This window comes from Alexandromys fortis, unplaced genomic scaffold (genome assembly GCF_014885135.2).
Source record: "Alexandromys fortis isolate MF-2015 unplaced genomic scaffold, M_Fortis_MF-2015_v1.1 scaffold_130, whole genome shotgun sequence".
In the NCBI taxonomy this organism is placed as follows: Eukaryota; Metazoa; Chordata; class Mammalia; order Rodentia; family Cricetidae; genus Alexandromys; species Alexandromys fortis.
In genome coordinates, this window is record NW_026068016.1 from 4,170,028 (window position 1) to 4,196,165 (window position 26,138).

Genomic DNA, 26,138 nt, shown 5'->3' on the forward strand with positions numbered 1-26,138 from the left:
TGCACTCATTTTAATTATGCTCAGATGCCCCCTCTTTCTTCTTGGTCATTAATTTGCCTGCTTAATGGCAAGAATGGAACTTCCTATATGGATATGAAACTGAAAAAGCAACCCAAATTGTGATCTGTCCATATGTCCACCCCATCAGAAATGTGCGCCTTCCACTTGCTTCACATGGCTGTGACATGGGATGGAGTTGGGTGGCTTTTTTTTTTTTTTTTTTTTGCTTTTCAAGACAGGGTTTCTGTTTAACAGCCCTAGCTTTCCTGGAACTTGCTCTGTAGCCCAGGCTAGCCTTAAGCTCAATGAGATCCTTCCTGCGTGGTAGGATTAAAGGCATGCGTCACCATCACCCAACTTGTCTGGTTTTCTTAATGCTAGCTGTTCTATAAGTTGTAGAATATCATAGAGTATAGGTGTCTGGTGAGCAGCAAGTCTGAGAACTTTTTGTTTCTATCTATTTTCATTTAAATGTCTTCATTTGTAGCTATTTCAAATGTTTTTGCCTCTTTTCCTTTGGTAACATCAACCCACTGGTCCATGATGGTCTTGTTGTCTACCTTTCCTCAATAATATCCTAGGCACAGGTTCTCTCTTTACTCTTAGTTATATAGGTCTTTTGTAACTGGTGTTGCTTAAAACCTTTACCTTCAGATTGCTATTGCTAGTGTAAAGGAAAATTAATTTCTCATATGATTTTGTGCCTGTCAATCTTGCTAGATTCTTACTGACTTCCTGTGCACACAATCACATTTCTGAACAGTACAATTTTATTTGCCTTATCATATTGGCAAGGGTCTCCAATACATTAAACAAATGATATCATATTTTCTTGTCTCATTGTTGATTTCAGAAGGGAAGTTTTCAACCTTTTAACACTATCATAAGTCTTGTTACTTTTTGTAGCTACTGCAAGGAATTTTATTCCATTCCTAATTTGCTTTATAAAATGAACATTGAATTTCATTAATCATTTTTGTTGTGATATTGTCTGTGATGTTCACTTTAGTTCAAGAAACGTGGTAGAGGGGCTGGAGAGATGGCTCAGTGGTTAAAAGCATCGCCTGCTCTTCCAGAGGTCCTGAGTTCAATTCCCAGCAACCACATGGTGGCTCACAACCATCTGTAAAGAGGTCTGGTACCCTCTTCTGGCCTGCAGACATGTACAGAGACAGAATATTGTATACTAAATAAATAAATATTTAAAAAAAAGATCCTCTACATTAAAAAAAAAAGAAACGTGGTAGATTTTAATTTTTAAATAATCTGTTGTTGAAATAAACCTTATGTGAATATAATGCAGTTTTGCTTTTAGCTATCACTAGGGTTAGGTTGCTAGTACTTTGGGATTTTTGCTCTTCATCGTGAGATTCTGTAATTTCCTTTTCTCCTGTTAAACTCTCTGCGTGTAGGTTACACCTGCTGTTAGGTGTTCTACTATTGGTGTGGTTACACCCGCTGTTAGGTGTTCTACTCTTGGTATGGATACACCCGCTGTTAGGTGTTCTACTCTTGGTATGGATACACCTGCTGTTAGGTGTTCTACTCTTGGTATGGATACACCTGCTGTTAGGTGTTCCACTCCTTGGGAAGTCTGCAAAAAAGTGTCACTTCTCCTTTTATTAGTTGTAGGAACTTTTCAAGTATGTCACCACGGTCTAAGTTTCCTGTTGGTCTTTTTTTGTTTAGACAGAGTCTTACACTTTAACACAGGCTGGCTCGTCTTTGCGATGTATAGACTTTAAATCTGGTTAATTTGGGTGTGTGATGTGTCTTATTTGCAAGATTTTTATAATAAAGTTCATTATTTTTTAAAAATTCATTTGTAGGTATACATATGTATATGTATGGGGGTACACACGCCATTGCACACATATGCAGGTCAGAGGACAAGCTGCAGGAGTCAGCTGTCTCTTCATAGCACATGGGATCTGAGAATTGAACTTAGCTTGTATGTCAGGGTGGGAGGCAAGCCTTTTTACCTGCTGAGCCATCCTACCAGCACGTATCCCATTTAGATAATGGTGACCTTTCAGAATACAGGGATACTCCTCCTAAGCTGACCTTTTCTAATATCCGTAAACAAGTCAATAGTTTGGTCCTGTATCACTGCCACGTTCAGGCCTTCAGCACCCAATGCAGGAGCCTGCCTTCTATTCTCTCCTCTCTTTCACTGCAGGTTTATACTGGACTGTTTAAAACAAACTCTATCTTTGATTTGTTGTTTCTATAATAAATCAACTGACCTATGACTGAAGACTTAGTAAGCTAACCCAAACCATTTTAGCCTTGCCTTAAAACACACACTTATTCACACCGAAATCTACTCTCAAAGTCATCTTTCCACTTGGTGAACACAGCAGCATTTCAGATTCTACCCATCCGCACAAGCAGTCACTCTGCTCGACTCCTGCCTGCATTCTTAAGGCCCAGGCGAAACATGACCGTGAACTTTCTATGGGTAACACAAATAAGAACTTAAAACACTGGCCTCGGGGCCAAGGAAAGTCTGAATTTGCTTTACTTTTAGAAATATAACTTGGCTGGCATCTATGCCTCGGTCTGTCATCTCATACGCAGTTGACCTCAGTATGTGGGAGACCCAGCACTGGGAGAGACTCCTGTGTCACAAAAGGTCCATCTGAACATGTATTTTTTAAAAGGCCTACAAAAACAACAATCCTATAATCATTTTCTTTTTAAATTAGCAAAATCATGTTATCTAATGTATAACAGCTAAAATTTCATTCAGTTCCTATGATGCACCCTATCATTAAATAAGCAATTACAGCAGTAAAGAGATAGAGAAAAACATGCCATGCATTTTAAATTTGCTTCCAAAATTTAACTTTTTAGTGTATCACTCAGTGGATCTAGTAAATTCAGCTCTACTATTTCCCTCACTATAGTGTACTCCTATATAGTTGCTTGGGTGATAAAGTTATGAGTAATTTATTGAGAATTTAAAAATCTTTACATGATTTCCTTTTTGTTTTTTCAAGATAGGGTTTTTTTTGTATAGCCCTGGCTATCCTAGAACTCACTTTACAGATCAGACTGGCCTCCAACTCAGAGATCTGTCTGCCTCTGCCTCCTGAGTGCTTGGATTAAAGTTATACACCACCAACATCCGACTTAAATGATTTCTAATATGGATCATTCTTGTTCTTCCAATTTGGTCCTAAAGTCAATACTTCAGTAGCTGAGTAGGATGAGGATGCCCTCCTTCTTTGCATGGGACCAGGAAATCCTGTATGGGGCATTAAACTTCATGAGGGCTGTGTGTGACAAAGGGGGGAGAAGGCACAGGAATATATACATGTGAATAAGTATTTTTAAAATGAGTGTATGTATGTATACTCACGTGAAGCTCCCCAGCACTATGAACGAGAAGCAGCAGCATCTCCATTTTAATGAGTACAACCAGTGCACGAATCTTGGCTTCCAAGTACCAATTTCCACTAAAAAGTAGGATGATTGAGAGCTGCAGCAAATCTAGCCACACCACCCTGAAGGTGCCCAATCTTATTTCATCTTGGAAGTGAGGCACAGTTGGGCCTGGTCAGTGCTTGGATGGGAGAGCTAGGGTAGAAAAGTAAAAAATGAACTTGGAAAATTCTGTTGTATTGAGTCCAAGACAGAGCTTTTTAAAATGTCGGGAATGCCCCCACTGACTAAACAAACTAGAGACAATTCTCACAAAACCCTCAAATAGAAAACTGGTAGTAAAATGAAATTATGATTAGACTATGATGCACATAAGCAACTTCCTGCAACACCATTGTAAAGCAGAAAAAAGCAGCTCTCTTGAGCAGAGAGGCCTGATTCCCTAAATAAATGGTTAAATGAGCACTTCAGAGTGGGAGAGGGAGACGTGAATACCCAAGAGAGCGCAGAACAGCAACTGTGAAGGCTCCGAAGTACGCTGGGATCCAACCATGAGCAAATAGTCCAAACTCAGCAAAGTGTGGACGGTTTGGAAAGTCAGAGGCAATACATGGTCAATCAAATAAATGAACCACAGATAATCTGCGGTACATGATTTTCATCTGGATCTCAGAGTCATTGAGGCAAACCTGTAAGACTGAAGCTGGGTCTGAGGACTAGATGTCAGTTACACGTCAAAGCAGATTTCTGAGTTCGACAGTTGCATTATGGTCATACAGAATTCTGGAAAATGCAAAAGAATTCCAAGATAACATCACAGGAGCAACTTACCCTCAAAGGAAGAAGTTTTTGATTTGTACAGTCCTTAAAATCCTAAAGTCCCTAAAATTCTCCAATTTACTTCAAGTTTCCCCATTAAAAAGTGAATGCAGACAATGAATACTCCCCCCCCTTAAAAAAAAAGCTGGCAAAGAATTCAATGCAACATATAAAACTCTAAAAACAGAATTTTAGTTTTGGTGAATCTGGTTCAAGTCCTCCATCTCTGTGTACAAACATGTTTTGGGTTTTGTGTTCTTAATATTCTTAGACTTTTCCTCATTGATGACTTGCTGAATTACACACACACACACACACACCTGCAGTGTATGACAGTAGTGTTCACAGATGTTGTTCAGTAAAGTTTATGAATTCTATTTTATAAATAAAAATAAGTTATCATTATAAAAATAACATCACCCCCTTGTGGTAAAAACTGAAAAATACAATCTGCTGTAGAATCCTAATAGGCACTTAGGAAGACACTTATAACGTATTTTCACACAATTTCATGTGTGTCCCCTACCGTATTTACAAACAATATATACAGAGGTAGTCCCAGTCTTCTCTAGGTTGGTACTGTGTCTGGATTTCTAACTGGGGACTTCTATAGTAAAAGCCGCACATTTGACAGAAGTGCTACAATAAAAGACCAGAGTTCAAAGAAACCGAGATTACCACAGAACAAAGAAAAGACTGGCAGGCCTGATGGGAGGGCATTTGCCTACTTACAATTACTGGGGCATCAGGGTTACCCACTCTGTCAAATTCAGCCTACAATTTGGAAGTTCTCCTTAGGTCAGTTCTACTGACTCATCTTCGCCTAGCTTACTAGTATAAAGATGTCATGGGAGGGCCTTTTCTTCATTTAAGATTGCCAATAGTGATAAAAGTTATGAGTATAAGTGAACCTTCAGCTTTCTCATTCTACATTCCTACTTCCAATCTCAATCCTCTGTGTTTTCTTCTATTAAGTAGCAGGCATTGATAAATCTGTTTTACTGATCTAAGTTAAGTGCTTTCTAGAATGTAAACATAATTTTGGTCTCAGAGTTTTTAATTAAAAGTGGCTCAGTTGGATACTGCCTCTTAAACACAGTAATATAAATATTAGTATCCTGGCTAAAAGGAATTATTGACAGCTTTAACACATGTTGCATAATACATATTAACAGAAAATACATGTCAGCAAAATAATGTTGACTATATTCTAATCCATTCCATCTGCTCAAATATTAGTGCAAATAATTATACATTTGAAATGCCTCACTGCTGCCCAGCACAAACCTATGCCTTCCTAATAACGCCTCTCTTCTGAGGTTGTTTGTTATTTGGAGTACAATATGATATATTCCTATTTAAATTGGCTTTGCACATTAAGGCAGATGGCAACCTTTTAAATCACTGAGAAAATGAGCAACTGTGTTTAATTGCGTGTCTTTTTTGCTTCGAATGGATATTTAGTCAAAAAAGCAAACATTTATTGATACCTACACCAAGTAATATCAACAAATAGCAGCGATAAAATATGCAGTGCCTAGTTTTAAACTATGTACTTAGTTAAGTCCAGGGTTACCAGCTCCATTCACCAATGAAAATTCTAATAATTACAAATTATTAATAAACTACTCTTTTGTCCAACAATTTCATTCTGGAACTAGCCATTTCAAGACTATTGATGCATTAAACAGCTAACAGAATCAGCAAGCCAGCCATTCAAAATATTCTATTTTTGAATGTAAAAATACTGATTTTTTTGTATCTCCTATTGGGGAGTTATTACTTTTCCCATGCTATAAAAACTATATGAGCAGATGCATGTTGTATATACACATATTCCTAATATGTAATTATAACTTATTCAGTCTATGTAATGGTATTTGTATGTATGTTTTCTGGGCCGACAAAAATTTGAGAGAGCAAGGAGGGGTAAATGGGAAGGTTAGGAGGGAAGAGGGAAATTATGCAATTATAATCTCAAAAAGTAGAAAATTCAAAAACTTTATGAAATACCTAGACTCTAATGTTAAAATTATTAAGCAGAAACAATATGACTGTATAATATTTTCACTAAAGGAAATCTCTGTAGTAGGCAGGTTTCCATTAAATACAAACTTAAAGTTCAATTAAAAATCATGACTACTTACATAACTTTAAACACCAATTGAGAAAGTATGACTACACACTGAACATATTTTTAAAAATTCAACAGTAGCTTGATACAGATACTATATTCCAACTCCATTATCTAATCTTCACAGTGAGAATCAAACACTGGATGAGAAGAAAATTAAGTAAAACTATTGAGGCTATCAAAATAAGGAATATGCATAATGTTACACAAATAAGAAAAAATACAAGATAAATTACAAAAAGACATTATTCATTCTCATTATATGAGATTTAAGTCTGAGCCCATGTCAGCTTATAGACTTTGAAGGTCTCCTTACCTGTTCTGTGCCTTAGGTTTTTCATCTATCATACAGAAATAATAGTACCCAAATGACAGTTACTCTGGAATCAATAATATATGCAAAGGACTTAGCATAGTACATGCGATTTAAGCCCAATAAATGAATATAATTACCTTTACTATGCATTAAGATTTTAAATTGCTATTTTTACTTCATGCAAAATTATTTGGCATAATGATATGTACTAGTCTTCTTTCCCAAAATATGCAGTAAATTGTAGGATAAGCCTTCTCAAGTAGAGTAATAAAGTAACTGAACGTAATTCAGTGAACTGGATAAATCAGAGTGCTTTGTATACTAAAGTCTCTGTTAGTAATCAATAAATGCAGGGGGTGGGGAGGCTTCTGAAAAATATCTCACACCCATGAAAAGTCAGTGGACAGTGTGTGGCAATGACAGGATATTTTTGTAAGAACACCATGTTAATCAGGAGACAGAAGCTTTTCTGGTCACAACAGGCATACATCTGAGTACCTCTTACTCACCCACCAACAATTAAAGCATGTCTTAGCCTTATAAACTTGACCACTCTGAGGTTCAGTGGCATTTCAGGAGTCAATACCCCTTCATCTGGATGTGAACCAACGTAGACAGAAACATCTCAAGGAAGCAGTAAATTCTCTACTTTGAATCAATCTATTGGCTGATAATTATTTCACTGTGTATAAGAAAGGTAGTATTCAGAAAGTGAAATATTTAGAAGTAAAAGAAAAATGAAAAGAACAAAGAAAATATAACACAAATTATCTGCTTTAAGTTTTAATTTAACCCACTTTAACCTATGTTAGCAGCACTTTTTAAAACAAGGAAGACCCTGGGGCTCACAGGAATGGCACGCCTAAATGTCAGTAATTGTCTTGGAATGGCTACATGTTCATATTCTAAAAATCCGTCCACCTAACTATTATCTAATAATTCCTGATCAGAGCTCATCATGTACTCTATCACTTCTAATTAGTTCGGGGGCCATTCTAAACCTAGGCATAAGGACTCGTGTGCTCTCATTTTCAGTAATTCATAGGCTAGTCTTTCTTAGTCTATGCTCTGCATCTCATACAAGACACCCAAGTTCAGACAAACAATTTTCAGCATTTTGGAGCAAACTTCAAACTACATATTTATACCTAAATATTACATGAGTTCACACAGAACTGTGGAAAGATTCTTATTTAAATTTTAGTGAGTTATTAAGCTCCACTATGTCTAACCAAAAATTTCCCAGGTATGTATAGAAGCATTTTATCTATTGACAGTCTCTTCTGATTTATACATTTTGAACTAAATTTTATGATGCCCAAACATGTAAATACTTTAAAAGTGAGATGCAAAAAATGTATACTGGTTTATACAACAACTTTTTATTTCTTTAGAGAAACACCCTATTCTAGCTTGATTACTAAAGCTTGATTATACAGTCATGTTCTTTTCTACTAAAAAAGGGAGATACCTAAGTTATGAAAAATAAGGAATACTGTCAGTAAAAAAATCAAATGTATAATTCATTATAGATGTCCTTAAAATGTAAAAATATGGTAAGATAAAAAAACAACTGCAGGGAATTTGTTTATTGAGCATGAAATTAACACTTTTAAATAAGGTATTCACTTTGAATTTTCTTTGTCCTGTTAGTGGACATAATGGAAAATATTGCACAGAACTCAAGCATGGAAATAATTAACAAAATATCTAAGCAACAAGTAACTGCTTTACATTTTTAAAAATTAATCCAAACAAAATAATTTGAAGTGCTTCTCTGATTTGGAAGTCTTAAAATGTTTTCTCATGTTTTATTTTTTCTTCTTCTTTTTTTTTTTTTTAACAAATTGACACTGTACAAAGAGTTCAAACGGCCAGTAAACTCCTGCCTTAAATTGTTGGCTTTAATAACAGAGGTAAGATCTGAATTCACAGCAGTGTTCTCTAAAGTGGCAACAGTACAAGCACAGCTTTCTAGGATCTAGAACCTGTTCTGGCTTTCCTTTTCTGAGGATCGCTATCTGGAAAACCTCCGAACCTGCCACAATGTCCTATAAAAGTGACAAAAGTTGGCGTGTTCATTGTCCTTGCTTACCTTTGTAACACTGGGCTAAATAGAAAATGAAAATCCAGTCAACAGTAACTTGTACAGTAGCTAGTTCTGGACTAGACAGCTGGAAATGCTGACAACTATTCAGAGTGAGGTTCTCAGTAGAAAGAGACAGCTTCCCCCAATTAGGCCAAACCCTACATTAAGAGAAAACATTGCTATGAATGAACTGAACATTACAGCTTCCCTGGGTCCTAGAGACCATGAAGAATGCACTATGTGTAACTTAGAACATACTCTCACAGAATAAGTTAATAGGGTTTATAGAACAATGGCCTTTTTACATTTTTATATGATGTTTAAATTTTTGTGAGTTATTTGTTAGTTTGTCATATTAACCCAATTCAATTAATAACATCCAAAGTAGGAATAACTTCAGAAATGCCTTGAAAATGGACAATGAAAGAATCTTCAGATCTGAAAGGCCGGCTTTTGCTGTAAGCTTGCCTCCAGACTTGGAATATACACTATTTATTTATTGCCTGAAACTCTCAATAGAAGAGAAGATGACTGCATGTTTAGCTATCCCATCTCATTCAAGGCTGGTCTTAAGGGACTGACGGCACTGTGGCTAAACATGTTGCTATCTCTCAGAAACACGGTTTACACCATAAGTCACTTTTTACTCAGAGTACTAAAATAACAAACATGGTCCTTTAAAGTATTCAACCTTAAGTTAAATATAAAATAAGGTTTCATTAACGTCTTACTAATTAATTGACTTAAAATCTATTTATCAAATAAGAAATAGTAAACTTTAAGTTTTACCCAGAAAGTAGATCTACTCTGATCTGTTCCTAACATCTACTTGAGACAGCTCCGGGCTAGCGTTGCTGTACCTCAGAGAACAGCCCCAACCACCTATAGAAATGACTCTCCACTCTGGTCCTTTTGAGTCGTAACAAGTTCTTCAATCACCAGTGCTAAAAAGTTAACTGAAAAACTAATAAATAAGAAATGTAGTTTACTGCACTTCACCTATTTTAATGCAAACAGGATGCTAAGATTTCCAGATAGAATAAGTTCAAGATCAAGGACCAGCACACTGGTGAAATTTCATTCAGCTTCTGACATCAATGCTTTTCAGGATTATAACAGTCACATACAGGTTTATAGAATTTGAAATTTATAAATTAAAGCATGGAATTCAATGTAATAGGGAAAAGATAAAAAGCAAATATAGCTAGTGGTGTCCAGATTTCAAATAAAATTCCTGGGTAAGTATGGCTGCTGATTTCTTCCAGTCATTTTTTTTTCTGTAAAATATTGGCTGTGTCATAAGGAATCTCCTGTGCTTTCTACCATCCGAGGCCTTCCGAAATAGAACACATTTCCTTTGTAACTTCACTCAGCTGAAGTGTCGAGCTAGGCGGGCAGATCTATAGTCAGCACGAAGTTGTACGAAGGAGTGAAGTATGTTCTTGTCCAGACTGGCAAGCTGTTCTCCTGAGCAGACTTGCTTTAAATTATCTGGAGCAACGACCAGGAGATTGCAAAGTGCATGCAGAGTGTCAAAAAGATGTAATACCATTGGAATCTGAATTGAGAAAGGAAAAGAAAAGCATTGAACCAGAACAACCTAGTTCCTAGTAAGTTCTGCAAATTCTTCTAACATACTGCTAATCAGAACTTGGTAGTATGAAGACATTCCTATGTTAGAATGTTTCAGCTTCAAGCTTCTGAAGAGCTAAACCTTAAAGGTTCTGTAGTTAAAACTTCTAATAATCCTTGAAAAGATTTATATTATTCAATTTTCTCAATAATTTGTAATTTGGCATACTAGAACGATCATTAGTATACCATCTTTAAAAGTAACTTAAACATAAGGGGAAAGAAACTGATTTCACATGAAGAATATTTTCCTAATATGTGACATCAATGGATGTTAAAAGGCACCTGAATGGAATGTGCTGAAATATGACCTCATCTAAAAAAAAAAAAAAAAAAAAAAAAAAAAAAAAAAAAAAAAAAAAAAAAAAAAAAAAAAAAAAAAAAAAAAAACACTCCATAGGGGGAAAATGCTACTACTGAAATATAGCTGGAATAACATGCCTTCAGGTAAGCTATATAGTAGAGCTTTCCTTATGGTGCCAATGAAATCACACTTCTTAACAAGTCGGTATAAGTTTTTAATAGTATGGCCTGTTTTCCTGAACTTATTTGCAAGCTCGATTTGTTTATACGTACCTTGAAGTCTTTGGCACATTTTCTATATTCAGCTACGTCGCAAATTGCTAACATGCCACCCATACAGCTATAGGAATATTGTTGAAGATGCTCATAAATAAGCCGATGGAAACGGACTCCAAGTTCCATCAGAACTGTGTCCACATTCTTCCCATCCATGGAATTTTTAATCTTCTCAACTTGTTTTCTCACATAAACACAGACTTTTACACATGCCTGTAAAAGTTTTTCTACACTTATTATACAGATATGTGTGTCAGCCTAGCAAAGAAAAAACTTAAAGCACAATTAGGCATACTAATGAGGGTTCAAGCATTAACAAAGGAGATAATATATTAGCAAACAGAATAGTCCACTCACGTTAGTATACTGAATCAAAACATTGTTCTCATCTTCTGGCTTAAAATCCGTTTTCTTTTGTTCTGCAGCCAAGATATGCTTCATCTGTCCAATCATACAATTTAATGTCCTAAGGACAGAGGACACAGTATATGTGACCCATTTAACTCACTCAAGTTTACCTTTATTTACACTAAATTAAGTTAAACTATTTAATTTCCAATTATTACAAAACTACTTGGTATTGGCAAACCAAATTTTAGAAACAAAAACAAAAACCATTCTATAACTGCTAACAAAGTCTTTCTCTCTTGAAAAGATCTTAACCTACTACTAGTTACTTACTTCATAACTAAGGATCTTCAAAGACAAAGCCATGCATAGAGAACACTTAGCAAAGTGGACGATAAAAGGCTTAAAAAGAAAGGTTGTAGGCACAGAGTCCCATAGTCAAAGGATTATTAGGAAGATGGACAAGTGCTACTGAATTCCCAGCTGAGATAAAGGCACTGATTAGAAGGTATCAATAATATCTAACTTATGTGATATTCTCCAACAGTAAGGTTATGAAAATGAAAAAGACTACACTAACTCAGAGTTTAGTGGCTGCAAGACAGAGTGGTCAAAAATATAAGTTTTATATCAAATTCAAGGAACAGACCACATAATTAAGTATAACAATAATGAGGTCAAGTTACAAAAGGACAGTAGGCCAAGATAAGATAGTGAGATTAAAGGAGACCAATCATGGTCCTTGTACTGTGCCTGATATATAGCAAATACTTCATACCCGGGAGCTATACTAATTTTCAATCAATATAAGACCACCATCCTCTGAAAACAGACAGCTGGAAAGTAATAGTATTTATAGTCTTCAGTAAAGATTATCAGGTTTTGAAATTCACTCAACAGAATTTACAAGTACAAAACCAGTAAAATTATTAAAATATTTCAGAGATAAGTCAGAATATACTAAATGGAAATACAGTAATAAACATTGCAAACCCTTGTTGTTTTAGCAGTACTAAGGATTAAACCAAGGGTTTCCCACAGGCTAAAATATAAAATACTCTAGCCCTGGACAACCTCTCAGCCCTTGTAGTTTGTACATGTGTGGTACAGAGGAGTAGGGCTTAAAAGGGACTTCTGTTTTGATTTGAAAATATACCTAAACATACTGACTTAAAAAAAAAAACACACCTTGGGGATTAATAAAAATAATATTCTCCTAAAAATAAGAACAATAAGTTAAAGTATCAACTTTACAGTCAGAAAAGTAAAAATAAACACATTTTCTGTTTTAAAAATTATGTTCATGCTACAATGCAAATGCATGTCTACAATTTTTAAATTGCAGGAGAAGAAAGAGAGAAACAGTTAACTTGCCTATCGATGCCAGTATCCAATTTCATCTCCATGTGCTCAATTATCTCTTTTTTCTTCTGAAGGCATTCAGATAACTTGGGAGAAGAGCTATTGTTTATTAAAGAGAAAACAAACTCCCATTAATAGCCTACTTTCTAAGTTTCTAATCTGTGCATCATGAATACACATTTGCAAATACATTTGCTCACATACCCAATAATTACAAAATAAATCATCACATACATTATGTACATTAGTATACCCAATTCATTCACACTAGAAAAAGTAATCCATTAAAAGTAAAGATAGAATTGTTATCCTTATCTCTGAGGAAATAGGACTTAACATGCAGCTTTGAAATTTTGAAACTAGTTTTCTCTCTATTTAAATATCTGGTATAATAGTAAGAAAAGTCATGGATATCACCAAACTCTTAAGAATATAATTAATCCTAATAAAAATGTGGACAGTAGTTAAGTAAATTCAGTCACATTTCACTTTTTAAAGTAAAAGACATGAAACCCATGATCATGGTCGGCTTTTCAATAGTATTAAAATATCAAGGAATAAAGAACACTAAAACCTCTGTGAATTCTCTGCTATGTGACATAAGAACCCTTTACAAAGTAAATCACTAAGAAAACTCCCTAAGCTGGGCTTGGTGGCTCATGCCTGTAATACCGCCTGGGCTACACAGAAAAACAGTAACTTTCCTTAGATGATCTGTGAGCTTGTTTCGGGTCATGACATGTCATAGCACTGCCCATAAAACAACTACCAAACTCTATCATTTATCTGAACATTTCCTGCACAGATAAGTGTTAATGGCACAACTTTATGTATACATATAAAGCTCCATTTAATTTTCAAATGCTTTAGAAATCCATATAAATTGATATGAAGATATGAACCAAATCTTAATGCTTTATCAGAATTTGTTCATTCATGTTTCTTATGTCTTTATAACAAGTGTATCGTGTCTATTGGTGTGTGTGTGTGTGTGTGTTTGTGTGTGTTACTTGGGAGTAAGCCCAGAACTTTGTAGACACCAAAGCAAGCTCTATCACTGAGCTACATCCTTAATTTTTTTTTAAAAGAACTTTCAGAATTTTTGAGATTATAACATAATTCCATAATTTCTCTATCCCCTGAAAGCCCCCTTATATCCATCCTACTCTCAGTTCCTTAAAAAAAGGGGGATAAAAAGAAAGCAATAAAAAACAAACACCTTTTGAGACTGGGTCTTGGTTGTCCAAACTGACTTTGAAGTCATTATGTTGACCAGACTGCCTCAAACTTGAGATCTTCCTGCCTCAACCTCCTGCGTAGATAAGATTACAGCTATGTACCACCATGCCTGGTACCTGTCCTGTCTTCTGAAGAATGTAAACTGGTTGAGCTGCACTAGGCTGGAAGGCCTTTTTCATATTAGATTTCCGATTTTAGTTTATGATAATTAAAACTTTTTAAATATATCAAAAATTAACAGCATAGTGGGAAGAAAAAACAAGAATTCAAGGAAGGAAGAATTTTATTTCAAACCTCCTGTCCTGTTTGATGTTTTCATGAACATGTATTATTTAAAAAATAATAAAATACTCATTAAAATACCAATGAAAATATGACAATGTAACTAACCTTATTAGTGGCATAAGGTGATCATTAAATTGTTTGTCAAAAAGATGAAAAATAGTATTGGCCTGTTGTACAACATCCAAAAAATAGAGATTTGCATTCCTAGAATCTGATGATGGAATTCCTAAAATTGGAAGGCACAGGTGAGTGAGAACCAACCTTGAAAAAAACTGGGCAAAATAAAAAGAATGATTTTATATATACCACATGAATAAAAGTAATTGTCATTTAATAAACCAGAAATGATTCTACAGAAATTTTGATAAACAGCAGTTAATCATCCTCATGGCTTATTTGATAAAATGGAAAGTCAATCAACAAAGCACCTAGGCTCCCTTCCTCTGACAGATGAAATGGTCTTCCTGTTCAGTTTTCACCTCTACGCAGACTCTACGTAAGTAAATTAATTAAAAATAAATAATAAATTTGAATTTAAAATAAATTTTAAATTAAAGATTGAGTAATGAAAATTATTTTAAAATATGTACACATAATATACTCTGACTTGGAATTTTACCTAATGAAAATAATTCAAGTAAAGAGTATACTCTACAATGTTACTCCAGTGTTATTTCTTATCACTTGGCAGAACTGTATGTGATCAGTAAGAACAATGACCGTGAATACTAACTACATGAAGAATAGTCCCAGTCCAAATTAAATTTTCCTCAACATTTCCAAATTCAGAACACTGCTATTAAAATAAATAGGAAGGCTTCCATTCTAGATAAACAATCAATCCTTCACACCAGATTTAAATTCACATTACTTTATCTTTTTTAATGAACAATTTAAGTTTGTTTATGTGTGAGTGTGTGATGTGTATATTAGTTGGTTATCTCCTTCCACCATGGGATCCAGGTACTGAACTTGGGTGGTCAGCCTTGGCAGCAAGCAATGTTACTGCTGAGCCATTTTGCTGGCCCTTATTCATATTCAGTATCTTCTGCAACCATCACATCTTTGAAGATTTAAATTATTCCAATACAAATGACCACACTAAGTCATTTACTGCTGGCATGGGCTAAATACTTGATGTCAATAGTCTGCTACAATTAAGTTAAAATACACTTATAGACATTCTTGCTTATGAAGGAAATAAACTGGAATTAATTATGACTGATTTACGGCTAAATTTGGTTCATCATTAAAGGTTTCTAGGATGGTGTTTTACATAGTCAGAGACCTCCTGAGCACAATGCTGGGGGCAGGGGTATGAAACAGAGTGGGATTCCAACCCTAAGAGCTTACAAGCTGGTGTCTCTTCTACAACAGTTTACTCACCACTTCACTGAGCTCTCTGGCTCGTGTGTCTTCTCAGAGGCTTTCTCTGACTACCCTTTCATAAAACGCTTTTGGGGGGCTGACAAGATGGCTCAGTGGGTGAAGGTGCTTGCTGCCAAGCCCACCATTTGAGTTCGATCCCTGGGACAAATATGGTGGAAAGAGAGAGCCAACTCCTGCAAGTTGTCCTCTGACTTCTATGTGTGTGAACATACATAAAATAAAAAATAAATAATGTAAAAGAAAAATAATTTCTGCCTGTAAATACTTCACTCTACTGCCCCATTAATGTTCTCTACCCCTTACCCACTTTTGATTTTCTTTACTGAACTTCCTAAACTTTTGTCTATCACTTTCACTGGACTACGATCCCCATGACTAGGCATGTAAAAAGTATGTGCTAACTTAATGACTACTGACAGGAGACAGATACTAACCGATGCTATTATAAACGGTGAAATCAACAATGATTAGTGGTACTATGCTGCAGCAGGAGCACTACTTCATCTAAGGTGATCAGCACAGGTGTCTGGAAAGGTGACAGTAGGTGAGGTCAGGTTTTAAAGACACCAAGAGCCAAGGGAAATGCAGCACAGAGAGGAACACGTGGAGGCACACCACAGCTCGTGTTCTTCTGGACACAGGAACCAGTTAGGAGATGACAGTGTTTGAGGTGGGTTGCATCAGTAGATGAAGCAAAGTAGATAAACCAGTTATATTTGGATGTATACTGACAGGGTTTTCTGATAAACTGGCTATCAGCAATGAAAACAGGAAGGTTAAGGTAGTTTCTGAGTTTGATAAATAATGATTTCCTTAAAATCCTGGGAGAACAGCGTTGGAGGAAGACAGCTTCTGTGTTTGTTTTGCTATTTTAGATTATTCAGAAAACATTATATAGTCTAGGCTGGCCTCCAACTCATAGTGACCTCTGACTTGGCATCCTGCATGCTGGGATTGCAGGCGTGAACCACCATGCCTGGCTGAAGAGTTTCATTTTTGAAATGTTAAATCTGAGACACCCACTTCACAGGTCATGGGGTCAGGTTATGAGGATACTAGAGATACAACCGAAAGAATGAGGCCAAAACATTTAATATAAATTTACTCCTTTCCAGATGTATTTTTGAATATTTTTCTCTCTAAATTTCATTACTTATTTCCCAAGCAGAATTATTCTTATCTCTATTTATGCTTCTTGACATTTTATAGTATAGAGCACTGTTATACATCCTGCCAATATATTGTGCTGAATTTTGTAGTGGATGTAAACAATATGAGGGAATTGCCTATGTTTAACTACACAAGCTCAAATACATTGTACTGAGCTATCACACACAAGCTATACATAAGACAGCATTATGAGTATTGGTCAATCAAACAAGACCAAAGGAGTTTAACAGAAAGTGTAATGTAAGTATACTTACCAGCAAGCCCCGTTTCTAAAGCATAATCAATATGCTCAATACATAAAAATTCCACAAGAATGGTAAAAATTCTAAAGGCATTCCTTGGTAAATCAGAAGGATCAGAAAGCTTTAAAAACAAGCAAAAACAGTATTACTCTTCAGGACTACATTTTAAAAAGCCACCTCTTAAAGCAATCTTTTTTGTATAGAACACTACTTCAGGTAACGAAATGTCAGTGCTCTCTTCCCACTGCCTACACAACAATTATAATGCTCGAGATCAGTCTGTAACTCCCCTGACCTAGAGTAGTGCTTTTTAAAATTTAAATTGTAATCTATGATTGAAATCCAATTACACTTTCAAGAAACACACGCACTCACACACTTATACTCTGCTTCCATGTGAGATGCATTTTTAACTAAGGTGATCACAGTCAAAGAAGTTTCAGAGCCACTAACAAAGAGGGCTGTTCTAGTAAAACTCAAAACAAAACAAGACAAACAAAAAGATTCTTATAGAATCAAGATATGAAATCAATTAATATACATAGTAAAATATAACAAGATCAAATTTTAACGCATCGTGTCCTGGTAGAGCAAGTCTTTAGAATATTACTGAGCTTCACTAAGTCTCATTTTTTTTTTCATTTATAAGATGAAATAACACTGACAGTATTTTATTTTAGTGTTTAATTGGAATAAACTAGGGAACTGCAAAGTGGTTACAACACAGAACTTGATTTAAACAAAGCTCACAATTCTCACTTTGATGTTGCTGCTGCTGGATTATTTACTAGTAGTTGAGAAAAATGAATTCTTCTTAAAAGGAAACTATTCTCAATTTCTTTTCAATGTTTTCTGTATTAATTATAAATCACTTTCTGCCTCTGTCAAAGCTACTGATAGAAACCATTCCTATGGCTTTCAGGGTAATACTACAAGTGAGAATTCATTATCAAAAGAGTTAGACTAGAACTGTTAGGGATTTTAGACTTCCTGGATTTTGAAATATTTGCACATATATAATGATATATCTTGAAAGACTCCAGTCTAATCGTAAAATTCATTTATGTTATATAAATACCTTATACAAACAGCCTAAGGACAACTTAATTAAACAGTATTTTTTTTACTAAAACCTAACCTTAATGCCACAAGTAAAACTTTCCAATGTGCCGCCATATTAGTGATCAAGAATTTTTTATTTTGGAGCATGAAAGATTCTGTGTTTTTAAATAAAGTACACTCAACCCTACTGTAATAATATAAACCTGATGTATAATTGAGCTTATGAAAATTTTCATATACTACTTTAAAACCTCAGTGATTATACATCCCTATTTGGTACTAGACTTCTTAACCACTAATTAAGAACCTTTACCTCTTACCAATCTCTCTACTGTTTTTCTTTTGTTTCTGATGCTCAACAGGTGTCCTTACCTTCATCACAAATCATAAAAACCAAGCCTAAGTTCCCACCTTTCTCCTGTTTATATCCTCAAATCAGTGTATGAGGTAAACAGAAAGCTGACAGAAAATATAGAGGACATCAATTAATAGGACCTGACATTTATAGAATACTCAGCCAACAATGTGAAGATACGCATTATCTCACGCATACAGAAAACCACCAATATGGGCTGCACTCTGCATCTCAATAAATTTAAAAAGAACTGACATCATGATGCAAAATTTGCCCACTGACTATAATGGTATAAAACCTAAAATCATTAACAGAAAGGCATCCAATATATCTCCAAATATTTAGCAACCAAATAATACAACTTCTCAGTTATCTAGGGCCAGGGGGGAAAAATCAAAGGGAAATTAAGGAGAATTTCAAAATGTATTAAAACATACTTAAAAAACCTAGTTTCAGCTAACTCAGAACTTGAGAGTAATGTCACTAAATACACACATTAGAAGAGGTCAACAAACTCAGCTTTTACCTAAAAAACAAAGCCAAGGCAAAAACAAACAAACAAACAAACAAAAAAAAACAAATAAAAAACCTAGGAAAGGGGCAAATAATACCTAAGTAAGTTGAAGTAAGCAAACAATAAAAAATAGAAATGAGGATGGTGGTGGAGCACCTATAATCCCAGCACTTGGGAGGCAGAGTTCAGCAGATCTCTTGAGTTTAAGCCTCACCTGGTCTACAAAGAGAATTCTAGGACACCCAGGACTGCATAGAAAGCCTATCTTGAACAAGATAAACAAAACAAAACAAAAAAGAACAAAATCAGAGAAATCTAAGGAAAAAGAAAAATATTAATAAAACCAAGAAGTGGTTCTTGGAAAAAATTAGTAAAAATAATAAGATTGGTTTGTAAAAGAATTTGATTGGTAAACAAATTACTGATGTTGGGAATAAAATGGTAATTATTACAATAGTTTCTACAGTGATGACAATAAGAAAAATGTCATGAATAACTTTATTCCAATAAATACAATTTTGGTGAACTATGAAAGTCTTTAAAAGATACAAATTAGGCCGATGTATTGTGTAACACACCTTTAATCTCAGCAATGGAGGGAGAAGCAGGTGGATGAATTTCTGCGAACTGAAGTTTAGCCTGGTCTGCATAGTGAGACTGTCTCTAAAACAAACAAACAAAACTGCCAAGCTCACTTAAAATTAGATTACCTAAAATTTCTGTATACATTAAGTGGCTGAATTATTAGCTAAAAATCCTTACAAAGAAAACCACAGCCCCCAGTAACTTCCCTTGTGAGTTATGACAAACCTTTTAAGACAGAAAGACCATCATCTACACCCATAAACAATTGAAAGGGAAGACAGAAGTACTTTGCATATCATCCTATGGGCACAGGAGTACCTTCATTATTAAAACAAGGCAAAGACATCAAAGGCCAATATCCTTCATAAACATTGATGCAAAAATTCTTAACAAAATTTAACACACATGGGCCAGCAAGGTGGCTCAGAGAGTAGTTTGCTGCCAAGCCTAAAAATGTGAATTCAATTACTGGGACCTACTTTGTAGACAGAGAGAACTGACTTCCTTAAGTTTTCCTCTAACTCCAAAAGGTGTGCCCTGATACAATAAAGGCAGCTTTTTAAATTTTTTTTTTTTTTTTTTTTTTTTAAATTTAGTAACCTAGCCAACAATGTGTGAACAGGACAATAAGGAAATTACAGGTGATGGCCAGCTAAGGGGTACTAAAGAGATGCAAGGATCACATCTGAAATATCAGTTGCGATGATTCTCCTAAAGAATAAAAAGAAAACATGTAAGAAAATGTAATACCAAATCTTTTATTTTGTTTGTTTATCTGTGTGATACAGTCTCCTCTGGCCAAGACTGGCTTCAATCAAACTCATCATGTGGCCCAGGATGATCCCGAACTCAAGATCTCCCAAGTGCTAGGGTCTAATAATACCCAAGCTTCATACGACACTTTAATAAACTAGCATACATTCCTCACTGGAGAGATGGCTTAGTGCTCTTCCAGAGGACTAGGGTTTAATTCCCAGCACCCAGGTGGCAACTCAGAACTGTCTACCAATCAATGCTCATTAAAAAAAAAAAAAAAAACAGTATTTATAAAAAACAAAACAAAAACCAAACCTACAGTCAACATCACATTTAGTGATCAAAGACTAAATGCTGTACTCCAATGGTCAAGTGTTTGTTCCCTGCATGTCCTTCCATTCCATACTGGAAGTCTAGCCAGAGCAACAAGGCACAAGAACAAAATAAAAGACAGCTATATGGAAAGGAGTCAGTATGGCTGTCTTTAAGGTAAAATAACATGACAGTCTATGTAGAAGGTCTAACAAATTCTATAAAAAATATTGTTTGCATAGTAAACTTAACATGTAAAGATGCAACTACACACTCCTACATATCAAGTTAAACTTGAAATTAAATATAACTTTAAAAATTACTTTTTTGTTGTTTTTGAGACAGGGTCTCACTTTGTAGGCCAAGCTAGCCTAGAACTCACAATGTAGCCTGATTGGTCTTGAGCCCATAGAATGCTTCTGCCTCAGTTTCCCTTGTGCTGGGATTACAGGCATGTTGAACTGAAAATACTTTTATATAACAGTAATAATAATAATAAAAATATCAACTCTTCCCAAATAAAATCATAGACTCATTGTCATTCCAAACAAAACTAGACTTTCCTCTGATAGAAACTGGTAAGCTATTAGACATATGAAATACAAAATGATCCATATGGAAATGTCAGAGGACATACTACCTGACTCAGAGCCTACTGTTACTACAGGCCAACACAGCATGATATTGGCATAAAAGATAAACAGTGCAGAATAGAGATGAGAAACAGACAGTCAACTCATTTTTAACTAAGATTGAAAATAATTTGTTGAAGAAAGAAGTCTCCAATAAAGGATGGCAAAATAAATGGAAACCTAATTGTAAAAAATATAAACTTCAATCCATACATGATCATATTAGATTCCTAACTTAATTCAGAGCTTCGTAAGCAACACTGCTGATTATAAAACTACTAGAAAATTTAAAAGGCAATTCCTGTAACTCTTAGCTCAACAAAGATGTACCTGCAATAAAAAAAAAATGCCATCTATAACAGGTGTTAAATATATTTTATCAAAATTAAGAACTTCTATACTTTGAAAATTAAATGCAAAATCATATATTTGATGAACAAGCTATAGAGAGATTATGAAACTTAAAAGGGTTCAAAGGATAACCTGACTTTAAAAATGCACTAAAGGTCCCGGTGGTGGTGGCGCACGCCTTTAATCCCAGCACTCGGGAGGCAGAGGCAGGCGGATCTCTGTGAGTTCAAGACCAGCCTGGTCTACAGAGCTGGTTCCAGGATGGGCTCCAAAGCCACAGAGAAACCCTGCCTCGAAAAAAACCGAAAAAAAAAAAAAAGCACTAAAGACAGGAAGAAAACACTTCATCAAAGAGAATGTTCAGAAGAGAAACACATGAAAAGATGCCCAGTGTGAAGCCATCAAATCATCAGGAAAGCGAAGGATTGAAAGCAGCATTACACACTCTACTAGCTTAGTTGTTTCTTAAGATGAAACACCCTTATGACTCACATCACAGCCACTATTTCTGAGATTAATTCATGCTGATTCATGTAATTCTAGCTGATTCATTTAAACTGGTATAGTTTTCTAGTGTGTGAACAACGCCATTATTTTTTATTTCTCTTTTTCACTGATAATTTTTTTTAAAGTGACAAATTATTCTTCAAAGTAACTATAGCAAATTTGTCCCCCCCCCCCATTACTGAGCATTGAGCCTAGAGACTCACATGCTAGACAAACACTTCAACGAACTGCAGTCCCAATCCTCACTGTAATAATTTTCAAGGTCATTGGTAGTATATGAAAGTGTCTTTTACCTCACTTTGTTACTAACACATGATAATATCATAGTTCTTAATTTATGCTACCTTAATAAAAATAAAATATTATTCCTATTTTACTTCCCTATTAATAGTTTATATTTTAAGTGACTTGTATATTCTTTGAATATTTCTACTAATTTGTATATTAATTTACTGATATTCAAAATGAATAAATAATATATATGCATATAAATAAAATACTTAGATCTCCTCAGTTCTTAATTCCAGTATTTAGGAGCTACAATTCTCCTGCATAAAAGTGTAAGAATTATCTCACTGGGTCTTTATGTCGATTGAATGAGTTAATATATAACACCTGAAGTATGTAGATTAGTTACCAGAACATGTTATTAATATAGTACCAGGCGAAGCCTCAGCACTACTGCCCCAAGCCGGTGTCTATGGATGGGGCCTCAGGACTAAGCAGGAACTGGCAACAAGACAGACTTGTGCTCAGGCCACTTGTGTCCAGCTACAGCTTGGGCCTTGAATAAACCAGGTCCTTCCTTCAGTCACAAGTCTCAGGCACAGGTCAGCTTAGGATCAGTCATGGAAACCAAGGGACTGTTTTTACCATGCTACTACGGACCTGAGCAACAAAATGTATACAAAGACTTCATCTGGAGGTGGATGGTCCTTGGACTTCCCACAGGGCAGGGAACCCTGATTGCTCTTTGGGCTGACGAGGGAGGGGGACTTAATTGGGGGAGGGAAATGGGAGGTGGTGGCGGGGAAGAGACAGAAATCTTTAATAAATAAATAAATAAAGACTTCATCTGCTAAAGGAAGACAGGAAACTAGGCACACAACTTTTCCTCAGAACTGATAAAAGGTAACTCGTAAAAGTTAACATGAGATGGGATACAACAGACCCTCTCTTGAGCCTAGTGCCCACAGGTGGAACCTTTAAGCCCGTCCTAGCATCGGGTGGGTCAGCCATATACACCTCCAGACCTGCAGAGGTTCCAGGCCACAAACAGAGACAGGACTGGGAAGACCACAACAGTGTGGGCCTTTGTCCTAGCTCTGTGCTGCACTCATTTCGATGGACTGTGAGCTCTGAGTAAGACCAAATATTACTGTATCTGTGACAGCAAAGACAGTAACTTCTTTTAGAAAAAGAAGACAGAGCCGGCTGTAAATTATCACTTCGGAGGTACAGACCAGACATCCAAGAGCAAAGCTGTGGAGTGATGGGCAAGAACCCTGCAGTGCTGAACACAGGACAATAACTATAGAAACAGGTTTTGGGCCTACCCTGGCTCGCAGGAGAAAGATGCATTCATTACCTTTCTATGGAACGCCTAATGTCTAGGTCTTTCTCGCTAACAATCTAATGTCAGCTTTATAGTATGACTGTGGATTTGTGACAGATTCAAGATTGCAGTCCTCTCCAGTGCTGAAATAACAGTACGAGAACTAGAGCTGGCAAAAATCTAGACATAGGGTGCCATCTAGTGTTAAAACAAGGACAGTGACCAACGTGTTGGAGATAATAACAGATTATTGTGTAAGAATGAGTATAAAAATACAAGAGAAAATTACTATGACAGTAATAAACATCTAAATTTCCAATATGCAGACACTACTGTAGGCCAACAAGCATCCAGAGTTTTCAGGGACCCAATCATGAACAAAACAAGGCAAAACAGAGCCAAGCAAAGTGTGTGATCGATCTCTCAAGACAGAAAACACAAAGTAGATGTTTTAAAGAAATTCTAGGAACCTCAAGAAGATGTATGCAAATAATTCTGAAATTTGCCAAAGAAAAATGAAATAATTTATAAAACCAAAACATCCTGGAGCTAAAAGTATGGTAAATAAAAAATGTAATAAAAGCATCATTAGCAGAAACAAGCTGAAGAGTCAGCTACCTCCCAAACCAAATATATATGGAAAAAAAAAAGAATAGGAATATAAAGATTATGGGAACTACAGAAAAGCATTAGTAGAGCAAATATTCAGGCTAATAGGATTCAAGGATGGGAAAGGAAGAAGGATAGTTTATACTTCAAGATTCAAAGGTTATAAACAAGTTTCAAAGGTTTAAGACAAGAAGATTCTTAAAGCAACAAGAAAAAAGGAAACAGATAGCATGTAAAGGGATCAATAGTGCAAATCTGTCTTTAGAGGTGAAATGTGGCTTCTTTTGTTACCTTCCCGTAGTATGTATCTGGGTCTTTTTTTTTTTTTTTTTTAAATTCTACTCAGTCACTCAACTGGAGAAATGCAGAGCTTTAATGGCCAAAAGAGATTAAGATGTTCACATGTTGAAAAAGTAAGAGAGAAGAAAAACAAAGCAAAACAAACAAACAAAAACTAACAACTAAAGCCTGTCAACAGAAATACTATACCCAGCAAAGCTAGACAATAAAAATATTATACCCAGCAAAGCTAGCCTCTAGACACAAAGAGAAGAGACATTTCCAAACAAACACTGAGAATATTTATCACTACCATATTTCTCCTATAAACAAAACAAAACAAAAAAACTCAAGTAAACAAAAACAAACCCCAGAATACAGGTGTTTTCATCTTGTTAACATCTCTTCATTTCAGTTTGAAGAACTCCCTTTAAGCATTTGTTCTGGGGTTTGTTTTTGTTTGAGTTTTTTGTTTCTTAAAAGTTGAATATCTTTCTAAATAAAACAAAAAATTAGTAACAAGAAAAATCTTTGGGAATTATACAAATACATGGAAATTAAATACCTAAACCATCAATGAAGCAATAAAGAAGGAAATTAAAAATGTCTTGCTATACATGATAATGGAAATAAAACAAACCATCTAATGTAGCTATTGCTACTTTTGATTTTTAGATTTCAAGTTTGCTATGAGATTATGTCTCCTAGAAATGTCAGAAGCTACACTCATAAAGTCTCATCCACAAGAAAGCCTACCTATGAGCTGAACAAGGACAACAATAGATATGCTAACATGGGGTAGGGTGGGGTGGGGGAACCAAAGGCTTCAGTCCTACACAAACAAGTGCTGTCAACTAAGGAATGATGAGGGTGGGGGAAACCTCTCCAAGGAAGTGCAAACCAATTTGGTTATTACCAATAGAAATGTCAGCCCTGAAAACATACATACAAGTAACATTATACAGACTGAGGTTGTATTCATATATTTAGGTATATTTATGTATTTACATAAAGGTATATAACAACAATTATGGAAAAGCCATGAATTTAAAAGAGCAAAGAAGGGTGAGAAAAGGGAAGGGGGAATAATGATATAATTATATTATAATCTCAAAAAAATAAAAGAAACAAAACAAACAGACTAACAGCCAGGTGTAGCCATGCATGCTGTTGATTCCAGCACTCAGGAGGCAGAGGGTCTCTGTGAATTCCAGGCCAACCAGGCTACCGAGTGAGGCGATCTCAAAAAAGGAAAAATGAAAATTCTACATAAGTAAATCAGATGTGGAAAAGTATACATTATAATGGATGCCATAAAATACAAAGGATTAAAGATTATTATGAATAAAGATATGCCAAGAAATTTGATAATCTAGAAGAAATGGATAAATTCCTGAACACATTCCTTATCATGAAGAAAGAGAAACCTAAACAGACCAAGAATGAGTAATGAGATGGCCCACCAGTGTTATGATCGTCATGGACGTGACCGATTGGGCTCCACTGGGACTCTGCTGTGGACTATCAGTAAAAATGTGCTACATTTGTTTATGCTGTGGAAAACTTCCTTACTGATGCAAAGATGTGTTGTGCTCTTTTCTGCTGCATTTGTTTAACTCTGCCTGTCTAA

At 35.4% G+C, this 26,138-nt stretch overlaps 1 protein-coding gene across 2 annotated transcripts in view; it reads right to left on the minus strand.

The window, feature by feature from the left end:
* Positions 1-8,465: 8,465 nt before the first annotated feature.
* The window catches only part of Exoc5 (exocyst complex component 5), a 59,161-nt gene continuing 41,488 nt past the window's right edge, over positions 8,466-26,138 (minus strand). For both annotated transcript variants that reach the window (XM_050162396.1, XM_050162397.1), the window contains 6 exons: positions 17,004-17,112; positions 14,296-14,416; positions 12,679-12,765; positions 11,314-11,422; positions 10,954-11,169; positions 8,466-10,303 (listed from right to left, as the gene is read on the minus strand). In XM_050162396.1, the coding sequence (XP_050018353.1) occupies positions 10,115-10,303; positions 10,954-11,169; positions 11,314-11,422; positions 12,679-12,765; positions 14,296-14,416; positions 17,004-17,112 (831 nt within the window). In that variant the 3' untranslated portion in view covers positions 8,466-10,114. The remainder of the gene's footprint in view (positions 10,304-10,953; positions 11,170-11,313; positions 11,423-12,678; positions 12,766-14,295; positions 14,417-17,003; positions 17,113-26,138) is intronic.